Below are 20,236 nucleotides of genomic sequence, written 5' to 3'. Positions count from 1 at the left end.
CAGCATTTATCGGCCCAGGACCTTGAAATTCCTCCCCTCCGACCTACCCCCACTGAATCCAGCCTAGGCCACTGAAAAGGGGGGACTCGAACCTGCTGTCTCAGTAACCGCCCTCTCTCCCTCGGTGTTATACTCCCACAGAGGGGCCCCCCCCCCCACAGACGCGCACGCGCACTAAGGCGGAACCGCGGAGTGCTCCCTCCTCCCCCTCCGTCATCCGCATGCGCGCTGAGGCCAGCCACGTCCATCGACGCATGCTCAGCCCAGGGCTGACGTTCCTTTCTCTCGCGCCCAGTCCTCGGCGCATGCGCAAAGCCGGTACGCCGCGGGTCCTGCTTTAAGCTCCGTCCCGCGCTACTTCCTCCTGTTCCTCTTTCGGCCCCGCGTTCCCTGGGGGCCGCTTCCGGGGTTCCTAGACCGGTTCCGGAGTGACCGGTGCCTGCTCTCTCGGTGTACCCCACGCTCCTTGTCTCCCAGACGCCATTTACAGGTCCGTGGCTTGTGGTGGAACCTCCCCCCACCAGTCCCGTCACGGAAATCGCGTGTAGCGCTGCGCCCCAAGAGCCAATCAGCAGTCGCCTTAGGTAAGGGTCCTTCAAGCCCGCGCGAGGCTCGTGCGCCTGCAGGGGGCGGGGCGCGGGGCGCTTTTCGGGGCCCCGCCCCCTTTTCGACCGTTCAACAGTCGCTGGGACGCCTGGCGGGTTCGCGTAACTTGAGTAGGGAGGGAAGAGCGACCCTTAAAATACCGGGCTTGCGGGCTTGGGGTGGAGACCGATAAGTAATCTGTAAATAGGAGCTTGGGTTCTGGGAGGGTCTAAGTATTGCAAAGGTCCCAACGAGAACGTGTAAAGGGAAACTTAAGTTTTGGGAACACGCTCGCAGAGGGTCTGCAAACAGACCCTATATGCCCAAGAGGTCCTCCATATACTGTGTAAAAAGAAACTTAAGTTGTAGGGTTCCCCATAAGAGGCTTGCAAGCAGGTGCCTAAATATGGGGGATGCCCTCTGAGTAATCGATAGACTCATAAGTTCTTGGGGGGAGGATACCCCATGTACAAACTTGTAAATATACGTGTTTGAGTGTCAGAGAGTCCTTAGAAAAATAGTGTGAATCGGCCCTTACGTTCTGGGGGGTGGGGGGGGCGGGCGTAAATATGGGGTTAGGAATTAGAAGTTTGCCAGTAGACACTTGGGTTCTGGGAGAGTCCCCGCAAGGGTCATGTGGAGAAATGAGCGAGTGCTGAGAAGCTGCCTGGAGAATGCCTAGTTAGATTCCTGACGTCTGCGAGGTCACGGTCAGAGTCCTGTGAACAGACTGGCTTCAGGCGTTTTGGGAGAATCCTCAAAGGAGCCTGGAAATATTGGGGGTCCCCACATTGCATGTAGGTGGACTCAGATTCTGGGGAGCTCCCCCATAGAGCTGTCAAGCAGACACAGGTACCGTGGAAGTTCCCAGAATAACGTGCAAGGGGCACTTAGTCTGGGAAGAGGGTCCTCTGGCTGTCTAAACGGATGCTGGAGCGCTGGAATGGAATCCCCATTGAGGAAAGAAGAGAGACACTTAAGCACTGGGTGGGGGAGTGGGGCTGTCTCTGGAATAATGTGTAAACCAACACTTAATTACAAGGAAGGGAGGAGTTCCGATTTCTGAGGGAATCTCCCTCAGAGACTGTAAACAGTCATTGAAGTGCTGAGTGGATCGTTTTCCATAAGCGTGTGTAAACAGGCCTTGCCCTGCTGTCTCCGAAGGCCAGGCCGTCTAGAGCTGTTTGTGGCAGGCGGAGAGGGCACTTGGAGAAAGGAGCTAGACAAGCCCCACCTGGCTAGCAAAATTACTCCCACATCCTGTAAACACTGCAGTTCTGGAGAAAGAATCCGGCACTAGGCCCAGTTAGTCACGGTTTGCTTGGGTGGGAGGGGGGATTCGTAGAATGATTTCACAGGCACTTAAGCGCTAAGCAAGGGTCAGCAAACCGTCAAGGGCCAGAGATGCTGCAGGCCATAGTGTCTGTGTCTTAGTTACTCAGCTCTGCCATTCTATCAAGAAGGCAACTATAAACAGTTTATGAATTGATGGACGTGGCTGTGTTCCAGTAAAACTTATATTTATAAAAACAGAAGGCAGCCCTGATTTGGTCCATAGGCTACAGTTTGCCAACTTGACTGGTGAGCTATATATAGTAAATGGTCTTATAGTCTTGTAAACAGACTGTTAAGTACTCAAGACACTTCCCTAGGAGGAAGTGTAAACAGCTGGGGAAACTCCTAGAGGGACCTGTAAAGATAGTTAAATGGTAGGGTGGATCATATGGGTAGCAGTACATTTTATAACACCTTAGATTAGCCACTGGTGAGACCTTGGAGTGTGAGGGATAGCTGACCATGAGAAATGGAAGGTAAACAAACTGATGCCAGATGAGACACCAGATGAAATTAGGCCCTTGAATGCCCCGTATATGCCAGTATTCCATAATCAAAACAGTAGTTGTCAGAGTGAGGATCATGTTACTGATGTGTAAGGAAATGTTTTGCTGCAGTTTGGGAAAGAACATGTCCCATTTTTATGTGACCCTTCCCCTATGAGTTGTACTTATGTTGGGGCAAAGTGATTAATAGTTGGGAATAGTTTCGGCTACAAGTAAGAGAAATATATTTGTTTCTCACTGCATCCAGAAGTAGACAATATAAGGTTAATAGGGGATCTCTGAATCTTTTTCTACCATGTCTTCTCTCCTTCCTTCCAGCCCAAGGTGGCTGCTTGAGCTCCAGCCTGCACATCACATTCCTTTCAGCCAGAAGGAGGGCAAAAGGCATGTGCCAGTGTCTGTGAAGGAAGGTTTCTGAAAGCTGCCAAAACACACTTCTGGTGTCATACCAGTGGCCAGAAAGAACTTAGTCACATGACCACCTACCTGCAAATTATGCTGAGAAGTGTGTTTTGGACAGCCAAGTGCCTTGCTCAGAACTGAGAGTTTTATATTTTTTGGAAGAAGTGAGGAAAGAGTAGATCTTGAGAGGCAACTGGCAGTCACTGCCACAGCCACAGAGCTCTCTGGAAACAAAGTGCCTTCTTACAGTCCAGCGTGAGCCAGATAGATTGCAGAGCATCTCTTTACCCTGAAATCAACCTCTTTCTCTCTGTAGGCAACCATGTCTGAGTCTGGCCACAGTCAGCCTGGGCTCTATGGGATAGAGAGGCGGCGACGGTGGAAGGAGCCTGGCCCTGGCGGCCCCCAGAACCTCTCTGGGCCTGGTGGTCGAGAGAGGGACTACATTGCCCCATGGGAGAGAGAGAGACGGGTGAGTGAGTGGGCCCAAGGGCAACATCATGTATCCACTCGTTCCACAGATGTTTTTTAAGCACCTGCCATGTGCCAGGCACTAATCTAGATGCTGAGGCTCTGTGAACAAAACTTGACTGGCCTCATAGAGTAATGGCAGAGAGTGACAGAGGGCGCTGTCTTAGATGAAGTGGACAGCGAGGGCCTCCCTGAAGAGGTGAGGAAATACATCATAACAAAATCTGAGTGAAGAGCAAATGTGAAGGCCCTGAGCCCTAAGTGTGGTGTATTCAGGGAGCAGCCAGGAAGCCAGTGTGGCTGCAGAGGGTGAAGAATGGAAGGTGATAGGAGATCATGTCAGAGAGGTACCTCAGGCCAGATCACGTTGGACCTGAGAGGCCTGGGAAAGGACTTTGGATTTCGCCAAATGAAACTGACATTGGAGAGTTTGAGCTGAGAGGTGCCATAAGCTCACATCATACAACAGCAGCAGCTGTTTTGGGTTTTTGGTTTTGGTTTTTTTTTAGATTTGTTTTTTTTTTGTTTTTTTTTTTGTTTTTTTGAGAGCACACACGTGCAAGTTGGGGGAGGGAGAAGATACAGACTCTGCGCTGAGCATAGAGCCTGATGCAGGGCTTGATCCCATGACCCCGAGATCATGACCTGATGCTTGACCAACAGAGCCACCCAGGCGCCCCCTAACAACAGCAGCTGTCACTATGTTGAGCAGCATGCAGTATGCTGGCGCTGTGCAAAGTACTTTAACATCCTTTGGGGTCTTCCTGAACCCTTAGAGCTACCTCATGAAGTAGAACCTAGGTTTGATGTTCGCTAATGAAGAAAATGAGTCTCAGAAGAGAAGGGACTTAACCCAAAGTCACAGTCAGTAAGCTTTGGGGCCAGAACTCAAGGCCAGATCCAGCTGAGCCCAAGCACAGGCTGTTCTCTCTGCTCAAGTGTCCCGGACTGGGAATCCGGAGCCTCGGCACGGGTGCAGGTCCTGCCTTGCTCCCCTCGTGTGCTTAGGTGACTCACTACCAGAACCTGCTCCCCGCTGAGGTTCTTTCTCCACCTCTGAGAGAGGTTTTCGTTGAGGGGAGAGGGGAGGGAAGAAGGTGACAATTGGGACCAGTTTCTGAACCATAAAACTGCGAACATGAAGAATGATTTCTTCACAGTAAGCTCAGCTCTTGCTTGTTCCTTCCCTTGGGTTGTAGCACAGGAGAGAACAGAGCCTCTCTCTTCCTTCCACACATATCCTGGGGAACGTTACCATCTTCCTACGCTGTCAGCTTCACCCCCTAGAGAAGCAACTCTAGAGTCTTTCGTCTGTCTCTGACTTTGGCATTGACTGGTCAGTGGACTTCTCACATCCTCTGTGTCCCCTGCTGATCTCAGCAGCTCCCTCCCATTTCTCCTTCTCCCAGTATCCGTGACAGCCCATCGGGCCTCATCCTGGACACCCCCCTCCCCAAGCCAGTCCGACACCCTTGCTGGACATCGTGCCTCCTGAGTACATCTCCTGTCCACCATCTTCTCGCTGCCCTCACAGCCTCGGCCCCACATATCCTCCCCTCCTCCCTGGCCTTCTGAAAGCCCACAGCCTCTCCTGTAGTTTCTGTCACAACTGTTCTTTCTAGAACACTTTCGTGCCCTTTTGTTTGTTCCTCACCATAGGCCAGTATCCCCAGCATATGGTGAAGGAACAGACCCGGTCAAGGTTCATGGCTCTCCTGAGGTTCCTCAGGGAGCCAGAAAAGAACAAGACTCAAACTCGGATCTCTCCCCTTTCCGTTTTTTTTTTTTTTTTTAAAGATTTTATTAATTTATTTGACAGACAGAGATCACAAGTAGGCAGAGAGGCAGGCAGAGAGAGAGGAGAAAGCAGGCTATCCACGGAGCAGAGAGCCCAACGCGGGGCTCGATCCCAGGACCCTGGGATCATGACCTGAGCCGAAGGCAGAGGCTTTAACCCACCGAGCCACCCAGGCGCCCCTCCCCTTTCCGTTTAAGCAGGTCGTGGGTGGGTCGAAGGAAGCATGAGAAGGGCAAGGTGTGGGAATCGGGCCCCTGGCTTGGCAGGCACAGCAGTGGAGCTGAGGAGCGGGCAGGAGAGCAGCTGCCTTGCAGTGAGCTCCTGCCACATGGGCCGTTTACCAGTTCATCCACTTTCAAATTCCTATCCCTGTTCGCCAAATGAGGAAGCAGGCTGAAGTGAGGGTGGTTCCTTATCCAAGTTCACACAGCCAACAAAAGGCAGGGCCAAGTTTGAACTCACATGGAGCTCCCGAGCCCTGGCTCCTTCTGCCTGGGCTGGTCTGGCAGAGGCCACTGAGTGCAGCTCTGGAGCCAGGCTGCCGGGGTTCAAATCCTGACCCCATTGCTTATTGGCTGTGTGACCTTGGGCAAGGCAGTTAACCTCTCTGGACCTCAGTTTCTTCATTTGTAAAATGGGGATAATCGTATCTATCTCCCGGGGTCGTTGGTGGAGTTGAGAAGTTGATATATGAAGGCATTTAGAATTGTACCTGGCACGTGAAGACCTTCGGGAGTGTCCCAGGGGAGCCAGGGGAGCCGTTCCTGAGTAACTGCCCTCCCTCACCACAGGATGGCAGCGAAGAGACAAGCTCATCGGTCATGCAGAAAACCCCCATCATCCTCTCAAAACCTCCAGCAGAGCGGGTGAGCGGGGAAGAATCTTCTGAAGGGGAGGCTGGGAGCAGTTAGGGCAAGGATCCCTCCCACTGACTGGAAACTTCTCCCTCCCATAGTCAAAGCAGCCGCCACCTCCAGCAGCCCCTGCTGCCCCACCTGCCCCAGCCCCTCTGGAGAAGCCCATCGTCCTCATGAAGCCGCGGGAAGAGGGGAAAGGGCCTGCGGCTGCAACAAATGCCTCCACCCCCGAGGGCACTGCCCCCACGCCCCCTGCAGCCCCTGCACCACCCAAGGGAGAAAAGGAGGGGCAGAGGCCCACACAGCCTGTGTACCAGATCCAGAACCGAGGCATGGGCACTGCCGCACCAGCAGCCATGGACCGTGAGTGGGGGCCGGGCAGGATCTGGTTGGGGGCCGGAATGCCCTCACACGGAGCCTCACCACATCCTGTCTCCTGCTTTCCCCGTCTCCAGCGGTCGTGGGCCAGGCCAAACTACTGCCCCCAGAACGCATGAAGCACAGCATCAAGCTGGTGGACGACCAGATGAACTGGTGTGACAGCGCCATTGAGGTACTGAGGGGGGACGTCGTGTCTCTGCGCTTGAGCTCCCCCAGGTGCCACCTCTCGCCACGTCCACCCCACCTCCCCACCGCCACCCTCTTGGCAGGCAGTATGAGCCTGGCCGGCTTTCCGGCAGTTGCAACAAGGAGAGAGAAGGAATCCAAGTCCTCAGCCAGGACTGGATGGCAGTGGCTTCCACTAGATCGGCTGTGCTGGTTGTTAAAATACTGAAATAGTTTGCTACTGGCTACTGGTTGGCAAGGAGGGACTCCCACTACCACCCAGAAGCCATCCCACAGCAGGGCAGCCTCCTGGACCCTGCTCCAGTTCCCTTCCTAACTGGGTGAAACCCATGTTGTACCAGCGTTAACTGGTTTGAATCTCACTCCCCAGAGGTTCCCTGTCCATCACAGCGGCCCCTGCTCTAGCTCAGACCTCACATTTCTGGACTGCCCTGCCTCCGGTCTCCCAGGCTTCATTTCTCCTCTTCTGCTGCTTTTTCCCCCTAGACCCGACCCATCCCATCCCATCCCATCCCTGCCCAGATTCCCCCAGATGTGTCCCTTTTCCTTCTCCGGCAGCTTGGAGTTACTAAAACACCAGGCCAGGCCCATCTCTTACTTGGCCTGCTGCCTTTCTGTGTCCACTGTCTTACGGATACCAACTGGGGAGCTTTAAAACAAAAAAGAACAAAAGCCAGTGTCCAGGCCTGCTCTTCAGGTAGGACGCTGTGCAGTGTTGAGAGTGTATCTGCACCGTCTCGTGTGGCAGCCACTCTCCATTTTGTGCGGCTCGTGGGCACTTACCCACATACCCCACATGTGGCCAGTATAGCTTTGTTTAATCTTAATTTAAAGTTTAAATGGCCATGTGTGGACAGCGTCTGCCTTACTGAACTGGGCTAGGCCTAGGTTTTCTGCTCTAATGTGTCTAGGGCGGGGCCCGAGATTAGCTGCCCTTTTTTTTTCTTTAAAAAACTCCAGGTGATGCCAAGGAGCCAGTTGAGGACTTCCCTGTTTTTCTTGAGGAGTGTCTCTCACGCCCCCTGGTGGTAGAAGGTATCAGAACTGGTGGGCCAGAGGTGAAGGCCTCAGGATTTTCCGGGACCCTTAAATCCCACAGACAGGAGCCAGGACTGACCTCCCCTTCCTGCACTCTCTTCCCTTTTTCATGCTTCCATATGTTTTCCTGGCCTTCCAGAAGCCGAAAGCCCTGCAGGAGACTGCTCCAGTAGCCGTCAGTGACAAGACCTGTCTTCCTCCACCCGTCCTTCGTTCCTGTGCCCTTCTCCTTCTCTTCAGCAAAGTCAGGTTCCCCTTTTAGCCAGTGTGTTCCAGCCACACTGATCTCCTGTCAGCTTCTCTTTTTTTTTTTTTTTTAAGATTTTTTTATTTGACAGAGATCACAAGTAGGCAGAGAGACAGGCAAAGAGATGAGGGGAAGCAGGCTCCCTGCTGAGCAGAGAGCCGGATGCGGGGCTCCATCCCAGGACCCTGGCATCATGACCTGAGCCGAAGGCAGAGGCTTTAACCCACTGAGCCACCCAGGCACCCCTCCTGTCAGCTTCTTGACCATGCCAGGCTCTCGTGCCGCCACATACATACAGAGGCTCTTTGCCCAGCTCAGGATTGAAGCCATGGAAGTTTTTCTTCATCAGGCCAGCCTTGTCTGGAAGTCTCTGCCTCACCCCACCCCACCCCACTCCAGTCTCACTCCCACTCCAGCAACTGACACATTTATGAGGATCACAGTCCTTCATCTTCCCACAGTACCTGTTGGATCAGACTGACGTGTTGGTGGTTGGTGTCCTGGGCCTCCAGGGGACAGGCAAGTCCATGGTCATGTCACTATTGTCGGCCAACACTCCCGAGGAGGACCAGAGGTAAGGGATGTGGAAAGCCAGGAGGGAGGTGGGCACCACCTGGGATGGGGAAGGGTGGGCCTAGGTATGGCAAGTGGTGTTGCCAAAGGACTTTGAGATAATGTTTCACCTCCCATGGCCTCAATGCCTTTGTCAGATGAGGTTGATTAGGGGCTGAACTAAATCTTTGTGTAGCTCCAGGGAAACCAGTCTTGTTTCTCCCTCCCTCCCTACCTTGCCCCAGGAATGGTACAGAACCCAGCTTTAGATTTAGGCTGACCTCAGTCTCTCAGCCCTGCCACTCACCAGCTGTTTGCCCTTGCCCAGGTTACTTCACCTCCCAAGATCCCACTTCGTCACCTGTAAAGTGGGCATTTGAAGGATGAGATCAGGAAGGCAAACATTAGTAAGAACCTGACACAGAGCAAATGCTTGTGGGATATTGGTTGATAAGGCCTGGTAAATAGAATGGGGAAAGAGACCCAGATGTTGGGCGTGGGTTCTAGACCAACTTCAGTCCTGCATTCTTGAGGAAGGATGGGATGATTGTGAAGTAAAGTGTGAAGTCACAGGAGAGGATTTAGGGGAAGAGGGAGCTTAAGAACTAGGGACCAAAACTGAGGGCAGGGAAGGAAAGGGGGAAAGACAGGGACTAGGAAGGAGGGGGACCATACACAGTCTGATTAAAGAAGACTCAGTGGGGAAGGAAAAAGGGTAGTAGCCACTTGGGATTGTCTAAAAAAATACAGGGGTTTGGTTTTTTAAATGAAACAGGTGATACTACCGTGCATTCCATGGATGGGCATCAGGGGGTCCATGAACCTCCTAACAGTAAATGCAGAATTTTACACGTATGGGCAGTCAGGCTTTTCTTTTAAGGAAAGGGTCTGCAGTTTCCACCGGATCTTAGAGGGGTCTGAGGGAGACCCCGAACAAGTTAAGAACTACTATTGGGAGAATATACATCCACTAGAACCAGAGCTGTGGGGTTGCCCTTCCTCTCAGGTCTGCGCCATCGCCTCTCTTATAACTTGTAACTTACTCGCTTATAACTTCAGCTCACCTTGGCTCTGCTGGGGAGCAGCTCCAGCTCTCAGATAGCATTCTTTCCATCTCTGCTTCCCCCAGCCAGCGAAATTCCCCCCCAGCTCTGAGTTCAGATTCCTGAGCTAGAGCGAATTCTACAGGCCTAGCTGGTCTTTTTGAGCCACGTCCGCCTGTGACATGGTGGATTTTGATTTCAACTCTTGCCGTCGGGTCTCTGGATTATGTTAAGAACTCATCCGCTTCTCCCCTTCTTCATTCCTGTCTCCTGACCCCTCCCCTGGAGGATGCCAAGAGCCTCCTTACTGGTCTCCCTGCTTTAGTTCAGTTGAGCTAGCGTTTAGCGAGTGCTTACGACATGCTAGGTGCTGTTCTGGAAGCTGGGCATACAACAGCAAACAAAATTGGCAAAAACCTCTGTAGCAAACAGATAAGTTCTTGGACATGTTAGAAGATGATAATGTTCTTATGTTAGAAGGGGAAGGGGTTCTAGGGAAGTAGTATGGGTGCTAGATGACAGTTCTAACTCGAGTGGTCAGGGGAGGCCTCCCACGGGACACATGGAGGAAAAGCAGACTTGGAGGAGGGAGAACATTCTAACCAGGGAGTGGTACAAGCTGGCCTCTGGGGCTAGAGCTTGCCTGGCGTGTGTGCAGCACGGCATGGAGGCCGTGGGGCTGGAGCAGAGTGAGCAAGATGGAAAGTCACAGGCAACCCGGTCAGAGAGGTACAGGGAGGGGCTCTGTTGGCTGCCTTTGGCTCGGATCGTGATCTCAGGGTCCTGGGATTGAGCCCCGTGTCTGGTTCCCAGCTCCACGGGGAGTCTGCATCTCCCTCTCCCCCTCCTCCTGCTTGTGTGCACATGTGCGCTCGCTCGCTCGCTCGCTCTCTCTCTCTCTGTCAAAAAATCTTTAAAAGGGGGGTGGTAAGGGAGGCCTAGGGTGTCGGGCCTGGAAGTTGTCGTCTACTCTTTCCACACTACGGTCCTCAGCATGCAGCGCAAGGGGGAGCTTTTTAAAACCCACATCCAGTCCTTTCACTTCTCTACTTAAATGTCTTCAGGGCTTTTCCCGGCTCATTAGCCAAAGCCGCAGCTCCCTACCATGTCTCACAGGCCTGCATACCCCCTTCTGGCTCCCAGCCCCCTTGTTCTCCGCTCTCACCATACTCGGCTTTGAGTCCTTATACACTCCACCTGTCCTCTGCCTGGGACAGTCTTTGCTTCCGTCCTCCATCCCCCCTGCACCTCCCCTGCAACTTAATTAAAGTTGCATAATTAACTCTCTCCTCTCTGACTCTCAGTGTGGTCATTCACCTCTTTTATGGCATCCCTTCCCAGCTCTACCAGCTGAGTTACCCCCACTCAGGGGGCTTCACACCTCTTCTTCCTGCCGCTCGAACTTACTGATTTCTCTTGGTTTTCGAGGTGGACCGGGAGCTCCACGGAAGCAGAGATGTCCGCGCTGCCGCACGCATGCGAGCCCTTCAGTGCAGTGTTCGTGAGGCGGGAGGCCCTTGCTCTGTGTCAGACAGCATGCTAAGCATCTCAGGGAGGTGGGGAGTACCATTTGAGAGCTAGGTACCATTACCCTGATTTTACAGATTGAAAGAGGAAATCTCTTTGTCCGAGCCACAGAACATGACCAGGTTAGTTTAGTTGGTTTAGGGCAAGGCTCAGCTCTGCCTGCTTTGCTTGGTCTCTTCTCCCCATCCAGCGCAGGTGGAACTGAGGGAGACCTCCCTCACGGGGGAAGAACTGGGAACCGAGTTCTACAGCCAAACAGCCTCTCATCCTGGGGTGGGGAGGGCTCAGTGCTGTGTCTGCAGCGTCTGGCCTGTGGCAGGTGCAGTTAGTGGTTAATGGCTCCCAGATACGCACCACTGTGCATCAGGCATGTTCTAGGGGCTTCCCGTACATTAGCCTCATCGTAACGCCAAGAGTTTTGAGACTGTTGTCATCCCCGTTTATATAGATGAGGAAACAGAGGAGAAAGAGATGAAGGACTTGCCCAAAGCCATCTAGCCAGGAAGAGGCAGAGCTGGCGCTGGAAATCCCAGCAGTCTAGCAAAGTCCCTGCTCTTAAACACCTCAGGCTACTGACTTCATGGAATGAGTTGACAGATCTCCTTAGCAGTGAGGGTAAAGTCGTGGAATAAGATGTAGGCCCCCAGACAGCAGGGGCCACGGATGGAAGGCTTTGTGGGCAGGCAGGGCACCATGCCTCACCCGCTCCTTTCACAGGGTCGTGCTCCGGAGGTGTCGAAGGCTAAGAACCAGACCTCTAACGCACCCCACCTGCCCCTCTCCACAGGGCGTATGTTTTCCGGGCCCAGAGTGCTGAAATGAAGGAACGCGGGGGCAACCAGACCAGTGGCATCGACTTCTTTATTACCCAAGAGCGGATCGTTTTCCTGGACACACAGGTGCCAACCTCCGCCACCCACCACCCTAACACGTGCCCCATTCAGCTCCATCCCAGAATGATTCTAATGTCTTTTCTTGGCCTTTAGTCTCTTATCAAATTTCCCTCCCTCCCCTCCCATCCCTCCTGTGCACAGTAGCCTAAAGAATCTTCTAGCAGCAGTGGTTAAATGTGTGGGCCCTGAAGTCGGTCTGTGTATGTCCAGATTTGGCTTTTAATTCTTACGGGTTGGGTGACTTGAACCGTGTCTACCTGCCCAGACCTCAGCTGCTTTGTCTGTAAAAGGGGATGATAATTTTTTCTCAGCCTCCCAGGGTCATTGCAGGAATTTAGTAGGACAGTCCGGCAGAGTGCTTGTCATTGGCATAGGATCTGGCCCATAGTTAGTGTTCAGGCCTGTCACTGTCATTAGAGCTGACCTGTCATGTGTGTGACTGGTGGTTTTCCTTGTCTTCTCCCTTGACCTCAGGCAGAGTCCCCTTCCCTAGCATGGTGTTCAAGGCTTGTGGAGTTTCCTCCCTCAGACTCTAGCCTGCCCTCTCTGCTGTGTGTCTGGCTCCACCACACACACCACAAGGCCTTGCCATGATCTCTCTCCTTCTGGGCTGTCCCCAGCCTGTTCCCTTTATCCGAAACCGCCTGTTCCCCAGTTTTCTTAAGTGGGAAGAATACTACTGCCTACCGTGTAGGGTTTTGTGAGGCTTCAGTGAGTGAAGACAAGTAAAGTCCTAAGGATAGTGCCAGACATGAAGTACGTACTTCCTGCTCTTAGCTGGCAGTGTCATGATCATGAGAAGCTCTCTCTCCTCTGTCTTTTTTGCCCAGCTAATGCCTTCTCCTCCCAGAAGGCTTCCCCTCCTCCGAGCACCCGCCAGTGCCACACACACCTTCCATGGCAGCACTGCTGTGTCGCAGCCCCCTGCATGTGGACGCTCCCCCTCCCCACCTGCCGGGAGCTCTTCGGGAAGCAGCTCTGCTGGTCAGGGCCTGGCCCATAGCTGGTGCTCACTGAGTGTTGATGGAACAGAGCTCGAGTCCCCATAGGCATTGATGACGCAGAGAGTGGAAAACCTACAAATGTGGCATGAGATCTGAGCCAGGCCCTGCGCAGGGGCTCGTCTCTGTGCTAGAGACCAGCTGAGCCCCTGTGAGCTGGATCCCAGACCCACGTGGAACAGAACGGGAGTTAAGGCAGAATAGAGCACGCAGCGCTGGGAGTCTGGAAAGCGAGCAGTGGGAGAGCCTCTTACTTAAAGAATTCCACTCATGGCCGTAAGAAGTCAAGAAGACTGCTAAGGTGATTGAACCTTACGGTTCTGAGATGGAGTGTTCCTTAGAGAAAAGGTGATGAACTCACTCACCACTGACTGTTTTACACCCACGGATGCAATTTTTAAATCCTCGCCAGCTTTCACACTAATCGTTGTTTTTGGACCAAAGTAATTATCTTAGTGAAGTTTTGAAAGCCTCTGAGACAACTAAGGGAAGAAAAAGACACTCGAAAGAACATTTGTCATTCAAGTCAACACTACGTTTAGCAGCAATAGGAGAGTTCTCTTGAGTGTGAGGCACTTGAGAGCAGTGACGATTTGTGAAAGGGCTGGGGGAAGTGTGTTTGCTTTGAAACATTCTGCTCTCACCTCCTCTCGCTCACTCGCACTGACTCATTAGAAACTGCCCGTGTTTCTGAGCTCATTTCGTCCTGAGAGAGGCGAGGTACTTGTCTTCAACGTGTGGAACTTGGGTGGCTGCGACCTTTAGGGTCCCGGCCACCAGCCCTTTCCTGACACCTCTCCCTTGCTGCAGCCCATCCTGAGCCCCTCCATCTTGGACCACCTCATCAACAATGACCGCAAGCTGCCGCCAGAGTACAACCTGCCCCACACCTACGTTGAGATGCAGGTGAGGGGGCCACGTCCGTCCTAGAGGAGAGGTCGCACCCTTCCCCTCAACCTGTGATGGGGAGCTGGATATGGGTTGACCTAGTTTCTGCTTCATAAAGAGCCCTGGGGGCCCCAAGAGCTGTAGGAAAGAATAGCGTTGAGAGTTCCGTCTGGCTCACCTCCTGGCCCTGCTCCTCAGAAAAGTCATTTCCTGCCCCCTCCCCCTTCAGGCCTCGTTACCTGCCTTTGTGAGGTGGGGGTGGTCACTCCTACCTTGCCTACCTTAGGGATGGCCGTAAAGGAAGAGCCAGCGTGGCCTGGGCACGCAGGAGGCGCTTCAAGGCTCAGGCCCTTGCCCTGCTGCCCCCTTAGCTAAGTCCTGGGAACAGGGACCCCGGCCTGGGCAGAGGGGACCTTCAACTCTGTCGTCCCTTCCTGCCCACTCAGTCACTCCAGATTGCTGCTTTCCTCTTCACCGTCTGCCATGTGGTGATCGTTGTCCAGGACTGGTTCACAGACCTCAGTCTGTACAGGTGAGGAGCGGGCGGGTGGGGAGGGGGAGCCAGACCAGAGACTCAGCCACGGGGACCCCTTTAGAATGTGAGCTGGAGTGGGTCACCGCCATCCAGCCTACATACACACGCTGACAGCTCTCCACTGACTTTTTACATCACTCAGAATGAAATCCAAAGTCCTTCCCAAGTGTGGCCTGCAAGGTCCTCCACGGAACAGTCCCGGTCACCTCACTGACCTTTTCTCTCACCGCTTTCCCTCGCTCCTTCCGTTAAAGCCCTAGTGACTCCATGGCTATTCCTCCATCTCTCAGCCAGAAATACTCTCCTGCGAGTCTCAGTCTCTCTCATGTCCTTTGAAGTCCCCACTTCTTAGCCTACTACGTTTTCCTTCATTTGCCTTCATCGCTCCCTGACAGGACATTGTGGGTCTCTTTACGGTCCGCCTCCCCCATTAGAATGTACGCCCCAGGAGTCCCAGTGCCTCCCACAGTGCCTGGCCCAAGCTAGATAATTAATGCACGTTCGTTGAGTGGAGAGCATCGTCGGGATCCAGCTTGGCCACCTTGCCCATCCCCTCCAGGCGTGTGTACCATTCTGTCGGTGCCCTGGCAGGCAACAAGAGGGGGAGGGAGTTGGGATCTGGCAGGAGGCCTACCTGAAGCAGCTGGAGGTTCTAGAAATCCACCCCCCCAAGACAAAACTGGCTTAGAACCTGAGGCACGAGGGTTCCTCTTGGCTTCAGGCCCCAGAGCGTAGTGGTGTGGAGGCCAGCCGCCTTGGGCACAGGGCCCAGACAGAAGGAAGGAGCGGGAGCTCCTGAGGAGGGGGGAGCGGAGCCAAGGGAAGCCGGTGTCTCCAAAGTGAGGCAGCCATGGGTTTGAACCCCAGCTCTTACTAGGGGAGTGGCTTCTTTTTCCTTGGCTACTCATAGGCAGATTGTTTTATTCAGACTGAGTAAGAGAATCGAAAGCGTTCAGTATAGCGTAGTACCTGGTACGTCGCAAGCAGCTGATGACTGCAAGCTCGGCGTTTACAGATGACCCTGGGTGTGGGGGTGAAGTGTGGGTCTGGCCAGCAGTAAAAATGACTTTCTGGGAGAGCCAGCCGTTGTGACCAGATCTAAGTGTCTTATTTCTGAAACACTACCCCCACCACCACCACTGTGTATGTGAATAGATACTGAACATTTATGGATGCCATTCATTGTTCTGGGCACTGAGGACACAGGTGTGAATGAAACAGACTGCCCTGTGCGGTTCACATTCTGAGGGGGGCGTAGACTCGGGACGGCATGGGGCAGAGCCTAGTGGTGGGCTTCTTGGCAGGCGAACCCCTTGAAACTGGATGACATACTTGGGTGTGTGTCTGTGTGAGGAGAATATCTGTAGCTTTTTATTGGGTCCCATTATCCCTTACCTCGGATAGCAGTTGTATTTTATGTATTTGGAAAACTTATTTTAAAATAGCATAAATTGAAATTTAGGCCCACACAGAAAGCTGCACATGGATGTTTATAAAGCACCTGTATTCACGGGGCTCCTGTTTGGCGCAGTCGGTTAAGTGTCTGACTCTTGATTCTGGGTCAGGTCATGGTCTCACCGTCTTGGGATCGAGCCCTACATCGGGCCCCGTGCTGAGCGTGGAGTCTGCTTGCAATTCTCTCTCTCTCCCCCTCTCCCCACTCCTGCACGCTCATGCACCTGTTCTCTCTCTCAAATCTGCTTTATTCATAGTTGCTGAAACTAGGAAGCCATCATTGTGTCTTTCAGTAGGTAAATTAATAAACTGGTACATCCAGACAATGGAATATTAAATCAAACCATGAAAAGACATGGAGAAAGTACATATCTTTAAGTGCATATCACTAAGTAAAAGAAGCCAGTTTGAAAGGGCTACTGTATGATTCCAATTATATGACATTCTGGAAAAGGCCAAACTGTGGAGACAAGTGAAAAGATCAGGGGTTGGGAGGGGAGGGAGGGGTGGATAGGGTGGAGCACAGAGTGAAACCATTCATTGTAATACTGTGTGGTGGACTCGTGACCAAGAGGTTGTATACAGCACCAAGAGGAAACCCTAGCGTAAACCACGGACATTGGGTGATGATAATGGGTCGTAGGTCCATGGGAATGTTGATAGTGGGGGGATGCTGTGTGTGTGTGGGGGCTGGGTGTCTGTGAAAATCCCTGTATTTAGTTTAGTTTTGCTGTGATCCTACAAATGCTTTAAAAAATGGAAGTATTGTTTTGTTTTGTTTTTGTGTAAGTATTTTTTAACAGCATAAGCTCATTTAAAAAACGCATACTTCTAGCATGGGTCCACGGATTGGTGTCTGAGAGAGTTGTCTGTGAATTCCCTAAAATTATGTGCAAAATAGGGTGTGGTGGATTCAGCATTTATCTGAGTGTGGTTGTAGTTTTTACCAGATCCACAGAGAGAGCCCTGTCTCTAGGCTGTGGGATGGGGGTGCTGGTGCCAAAGCACCAACCTCTCACCCCAAACCCCAGGTTCCTCCAGACAGCAGAGATGGTGAAGCCGTCCACCCCGTCCCCCAGCCATGAGTCCAGCAGCTCCTCAGGCTCCGATGAAGGCACTGAGTACTACCCCCACCTGGGTGAGAGGTTTTCTGGGGCTGGAGGGGTGGGCAGAGGAGGAATGGGAGGCAAAAACCAGGAGCACTGGGGAAGTGGGGAGCTGGGAGGAAGAAAGAGCAGAGTAGCTGCTCCTTCCTCGGAGGGTCCCACCTGGCCACCAAGGGCACAAAGCCTGAGTCTGGCTCCGGCTCCGGCTCCGGCTCCGGCTCCTTGATCGGAATGAGCACTTTTTGCAGACAGGACCCACATCTGCCCATTTCTCTGACCCTGGCATCTCCAGCACAGACTCGGAATGAGTTGCCGTAACCCAAGTGCCCCCCGACACCCTGCTCACCCTCCCTCAGCCGCACACACTGCCTGCTTCGTCCTCGCTCTGCTGTGCTCTGCCCACACACTGCTCTTCCACAAAGTTCTAGTTCATTTATGCCGCCGTAGGCCGGGGCTTCCTACTTCCTCTTGTCTCACCAAGCCCCTGGTGCCTTCCCGTCTCACTCCTGATCCCGTGCCTATCTTCCTCTTCTGTCTTTTCGATCAGACTGGGGGCTCCTTGGGGACCGAAACCACATCTGACTCGTATCTGGGTCCCCAGGGCCTGGTGCAGGGCCTGGAAGCAAAGTAACATGTCACGTAAATATTTACGAGTGCTCCAAACCCAGGGGTAACCGCAGATCTTTGGCACGAGAGGGGAAGTCCACACAGCCAAGCCCCAGTGGCCTCACAAGACTGCGTCTCTCCTCCCACCCCTCAGTCTTCCTGCAGAACAAAGCTCGTCGAGAAGACTTCTGTCCTCGAAAGCTGCGACAGATGCACCTGATGATTGACCAGCTCATGGCTCACTCGCACTTACGTTACAAGGGTGAGGGTCCTTGAACCACCCCGACGCTGGCCAGCGGCTTCTTGATTCTTGCTCTGGTCCCATGGCCCCGGCGTCCAGACCCTAGGCCTCCTGCCCCTAGCTTGAAGATCATCCGTGTACCTCCCCTGCCCCTGAGCATCATACCTGCAGGCTGATGGCTTCTCTCCCGCAGGTACCCTGTCCATGCTACAGTGCAATGTCTTCCCCGGGCTCCCACCTGACTTCCTGGACTCTGAGGTCAACTTGTTCCTGGTGCCCTTCATGGACAGCGAAGCAGAGAGTGAAAACCCACCAAGAGCAGGTACGGTTCCTCCTCGAGGGAGTCTGGTCCAAGGGCTACCAGTTCTTCCTTGGTCTGGTGGGAGACACAGGATGCCCTGGTCTGGGGTGGTAGGGACCCACACCGGTCTGAGGGGAGACTTTGGCTTGTCCCTAAGGTGCTTGGAGCCTTTCTTAGGAGCGTGTGTCCAAGTTGTGGAAGTACAGGAAGGACTGGTCTGAATGGGGCGGTACTCCTGGTGTCCCAGCCCAGGATGCTGGGTGACCAGGAGAAAGGAAAGGCCCTCTCTTGGCAGGATGGGCCCCTTATCCTCCCCACCTCAATGTTCCAGGACCCGGTGCCAGCCCACTCTTCTCCCTGCTCCCTGGGTACCGGGGCCACCCCAGTTTCCAGTCCTTGGTGAGCAAGCTCCGGAGCCAGGTGATGTCCATGGCCCGGCCACAGCTGTCACACACGATCCTCACTGAGAAGAACTGGTAAGAGCTCTTGGCAGGGGGGTCAGCGTGAGGGCCGCACCCTGGTGCAGGCAAGAGAAAGGTCTCAGTGATCCCTCCGCAGCTCGGTTTCCTTCTCGGAAACATCGCTGATGGCTTCCATGCCTGGCGGCATGCTGTTTCATGGGATCTTGGGTTCTCCTGAGTAGCCAGCAGGGTTGAAGTCTTGTCACCAATTTTACTAGGGGAGATCTAGGCTTGGAGACAGGAGATGTCACATAGCTCTGTCACAACAGCTGTGGCCAGGTATCATTTGACAGTGAGGAGTGGGAGCAGTGAGCCCAGTCAGGCTCGAGGACTGTTTGTTCTGAGACCCTGAGGGCAGAAAGTGTGGCCTCACAGAAGACACTGGAATGTCCCCAGAGCAGCTGCACTCTCCAGCTCTCGCTGGACGGCACAGTCCCACTGTCCGCCTCCACCTTCGCTCCTTCTCTGCCAACTGGCTTTCTCTACCTGCTCTCACAGAGCCCCGAGCCTTCCCAGCCCCAACTCTATGAGACTGTGTCCGGAGCCCACAGCAGGTCTGCAGATCAGGTCGGCATCATCTCGTTTCCAGGAGCCACACATTTGAGAGGGAACTAGCTTGGCTTGGTGCGGCCTCTAGCGTGGCTCCCCTGGGTCTGCGGTCAGCTGGGGCCAGAAGGGGCTCTGGGAAGCACACACAGCAGCAAAGCCATTCAGGGGGTGCAGGGCGAGGGGGTGGGGAGCTCTGTTCCTCTCACTGTCGGTGGTAGAGCCCAGGGAGGCGAGGGTCACGCAGCTGTTAACACTAACCGTTGTAAGACTCTGGAGGGAGTTCTAGAACCCCAACCCACAGAGGCCAACACTGAGTGGGGTGGGGTGACTCAGAGGTGACTCGGAGTTGGGGCTTGAGGCCTAGGTTCCAGACCAGGCACCCTCGGTGTGGCTCACCCGGGGTGAGGTCTGAGAACGTGGCCAGTCCCGTCAGCATTGCCGTCTTCCCCGCGTCCCGGCCGGGGAGGTTCTGGTCTCAGGGCGTACAGGTCGTATGCAGGACCTGCTTTCCCACCTGGCCAGGTCAGTGCGAGGCTGGCAGGCCACAGCCGGGGCAGCTGACTGCTGACCTCCTCCCACAGGTTCCACTACGCTGCCCGGATCTGGGACGGTGTGAAAAAGTCCTCTGCCCTGGCAGAGTACAGCCGCCTGCTGGCCTGAGGCCGAGGGAAGGAGCGTCATGCGGAGAACCCCCTTCTGGGTCCCCATGGTTGGTGAGGGACCGCACGTGTCCTGCCCTCCCCCCCCAGTGGGTGGAGAGTGGCAGCAGGCCTGATGGATGAGGGACCGCGACATTCTCGCCCAGAGACATGAGGTGTCCAGGGCTAGGCCCCCCACCCTGAATGGAGTATTGTTCAGGGGGCAACTTTGAGATCCCAGCCCCGATCTGGGACAGGGCGGCCCATCCTCGGTCCCCTGCAGGAGCAGGCAGTGGGAGTAGTCTGAATGGTCCCCAAGCATCCCAGGTTCCATCTTGACCTCCCTCTACAGGGACAGGAACAACAGGTCCCTCCTCCCTGACCCTAAGCCCTTTCCTGTGAGGTGCAGCAGGGTCTTGGGGAGCTCTTTGTTGGGGCCGACCTGGTGGTTTGAATAAAAACAATCACGCAAGCCTGTTCTGGTGCTTCTCTTTTCCCCTCTCCCCGGCGAGCTGTCCTGGGAGCAGGGCAAAGTGGGGTCCCAGCCTTTGGGGGCACATTACCGATAGCCACCATTAGAGCCTGAGTGACCTTCGCACGGGGACACATCCACTGTAGGTCATAGAGTTGTCAC

The 20,236-nt window shown here is 54.0% G+C and overlaps 1 protein-coding gene across 2 annotated transcripts; it reads left to right on the top strand.

The window, feature by feature from the left end:
• Positions 1–305: 305 nt before the first annotated feature.
• On the top strand, positions 306–20,079 carry SMG9 (SMG9 nonsense mediated mRNA decay factor). 2 transcript variants are annotated; one of them, XM_080828410.1, is made up of 14 exons: positions 306–584; positions 3,145–3,300; positions 5,889–5,963; positions 6,053–6,317; positions 6,410–6,507; positions 8,268–8,380; positions 11,716–11,827; positions 13,633–13,728; positions 14,157–14,242; positions 16,732–16,838; positions 17,567–17,674; positions 17,847–17,975; positions 18,286–18,430; positions 19,546–20,079. In XM_080828410.1, exons 2-14 carry the CDS (start codon positions 3,151–3,153, stop codon positions 19,622–19,624), a joined length of 1,563 nt encoding a protein of 520 aa, XP_080684536.1. In that variant the 5' UTR covers positions 306–584; positions 3,145–3,150; the 3' UTR covers positions 19,625–20,079. The 2 variants fall into 2 exon arrangements, with proteins under 2 accessions (XP_080684536.1, XP_080684537.1); XM_080828411.1 differs by lacking the exon at positions 306–584 and adding an exon at positions 1,316–1,437.
• The last annotated feature ends 157 nt before the right edge of the window (positions 20,080–20,236 follow it).

The sequence above is a fragment of the Martes martes genome (assembly GCF_963455335.1).
Source record: "Martes martes genome assembly, chromosome: 17".
NCBI classification, from domain to species: domain Eukaryota; kingdom Metazoa; phylum Chordata; class Mammalia; order Carnivora; family Mustelidae; genus Martes; species Martes martes.
This window is presented reverse-complemented; position numbering and strand designations above follow the sequence as displayed.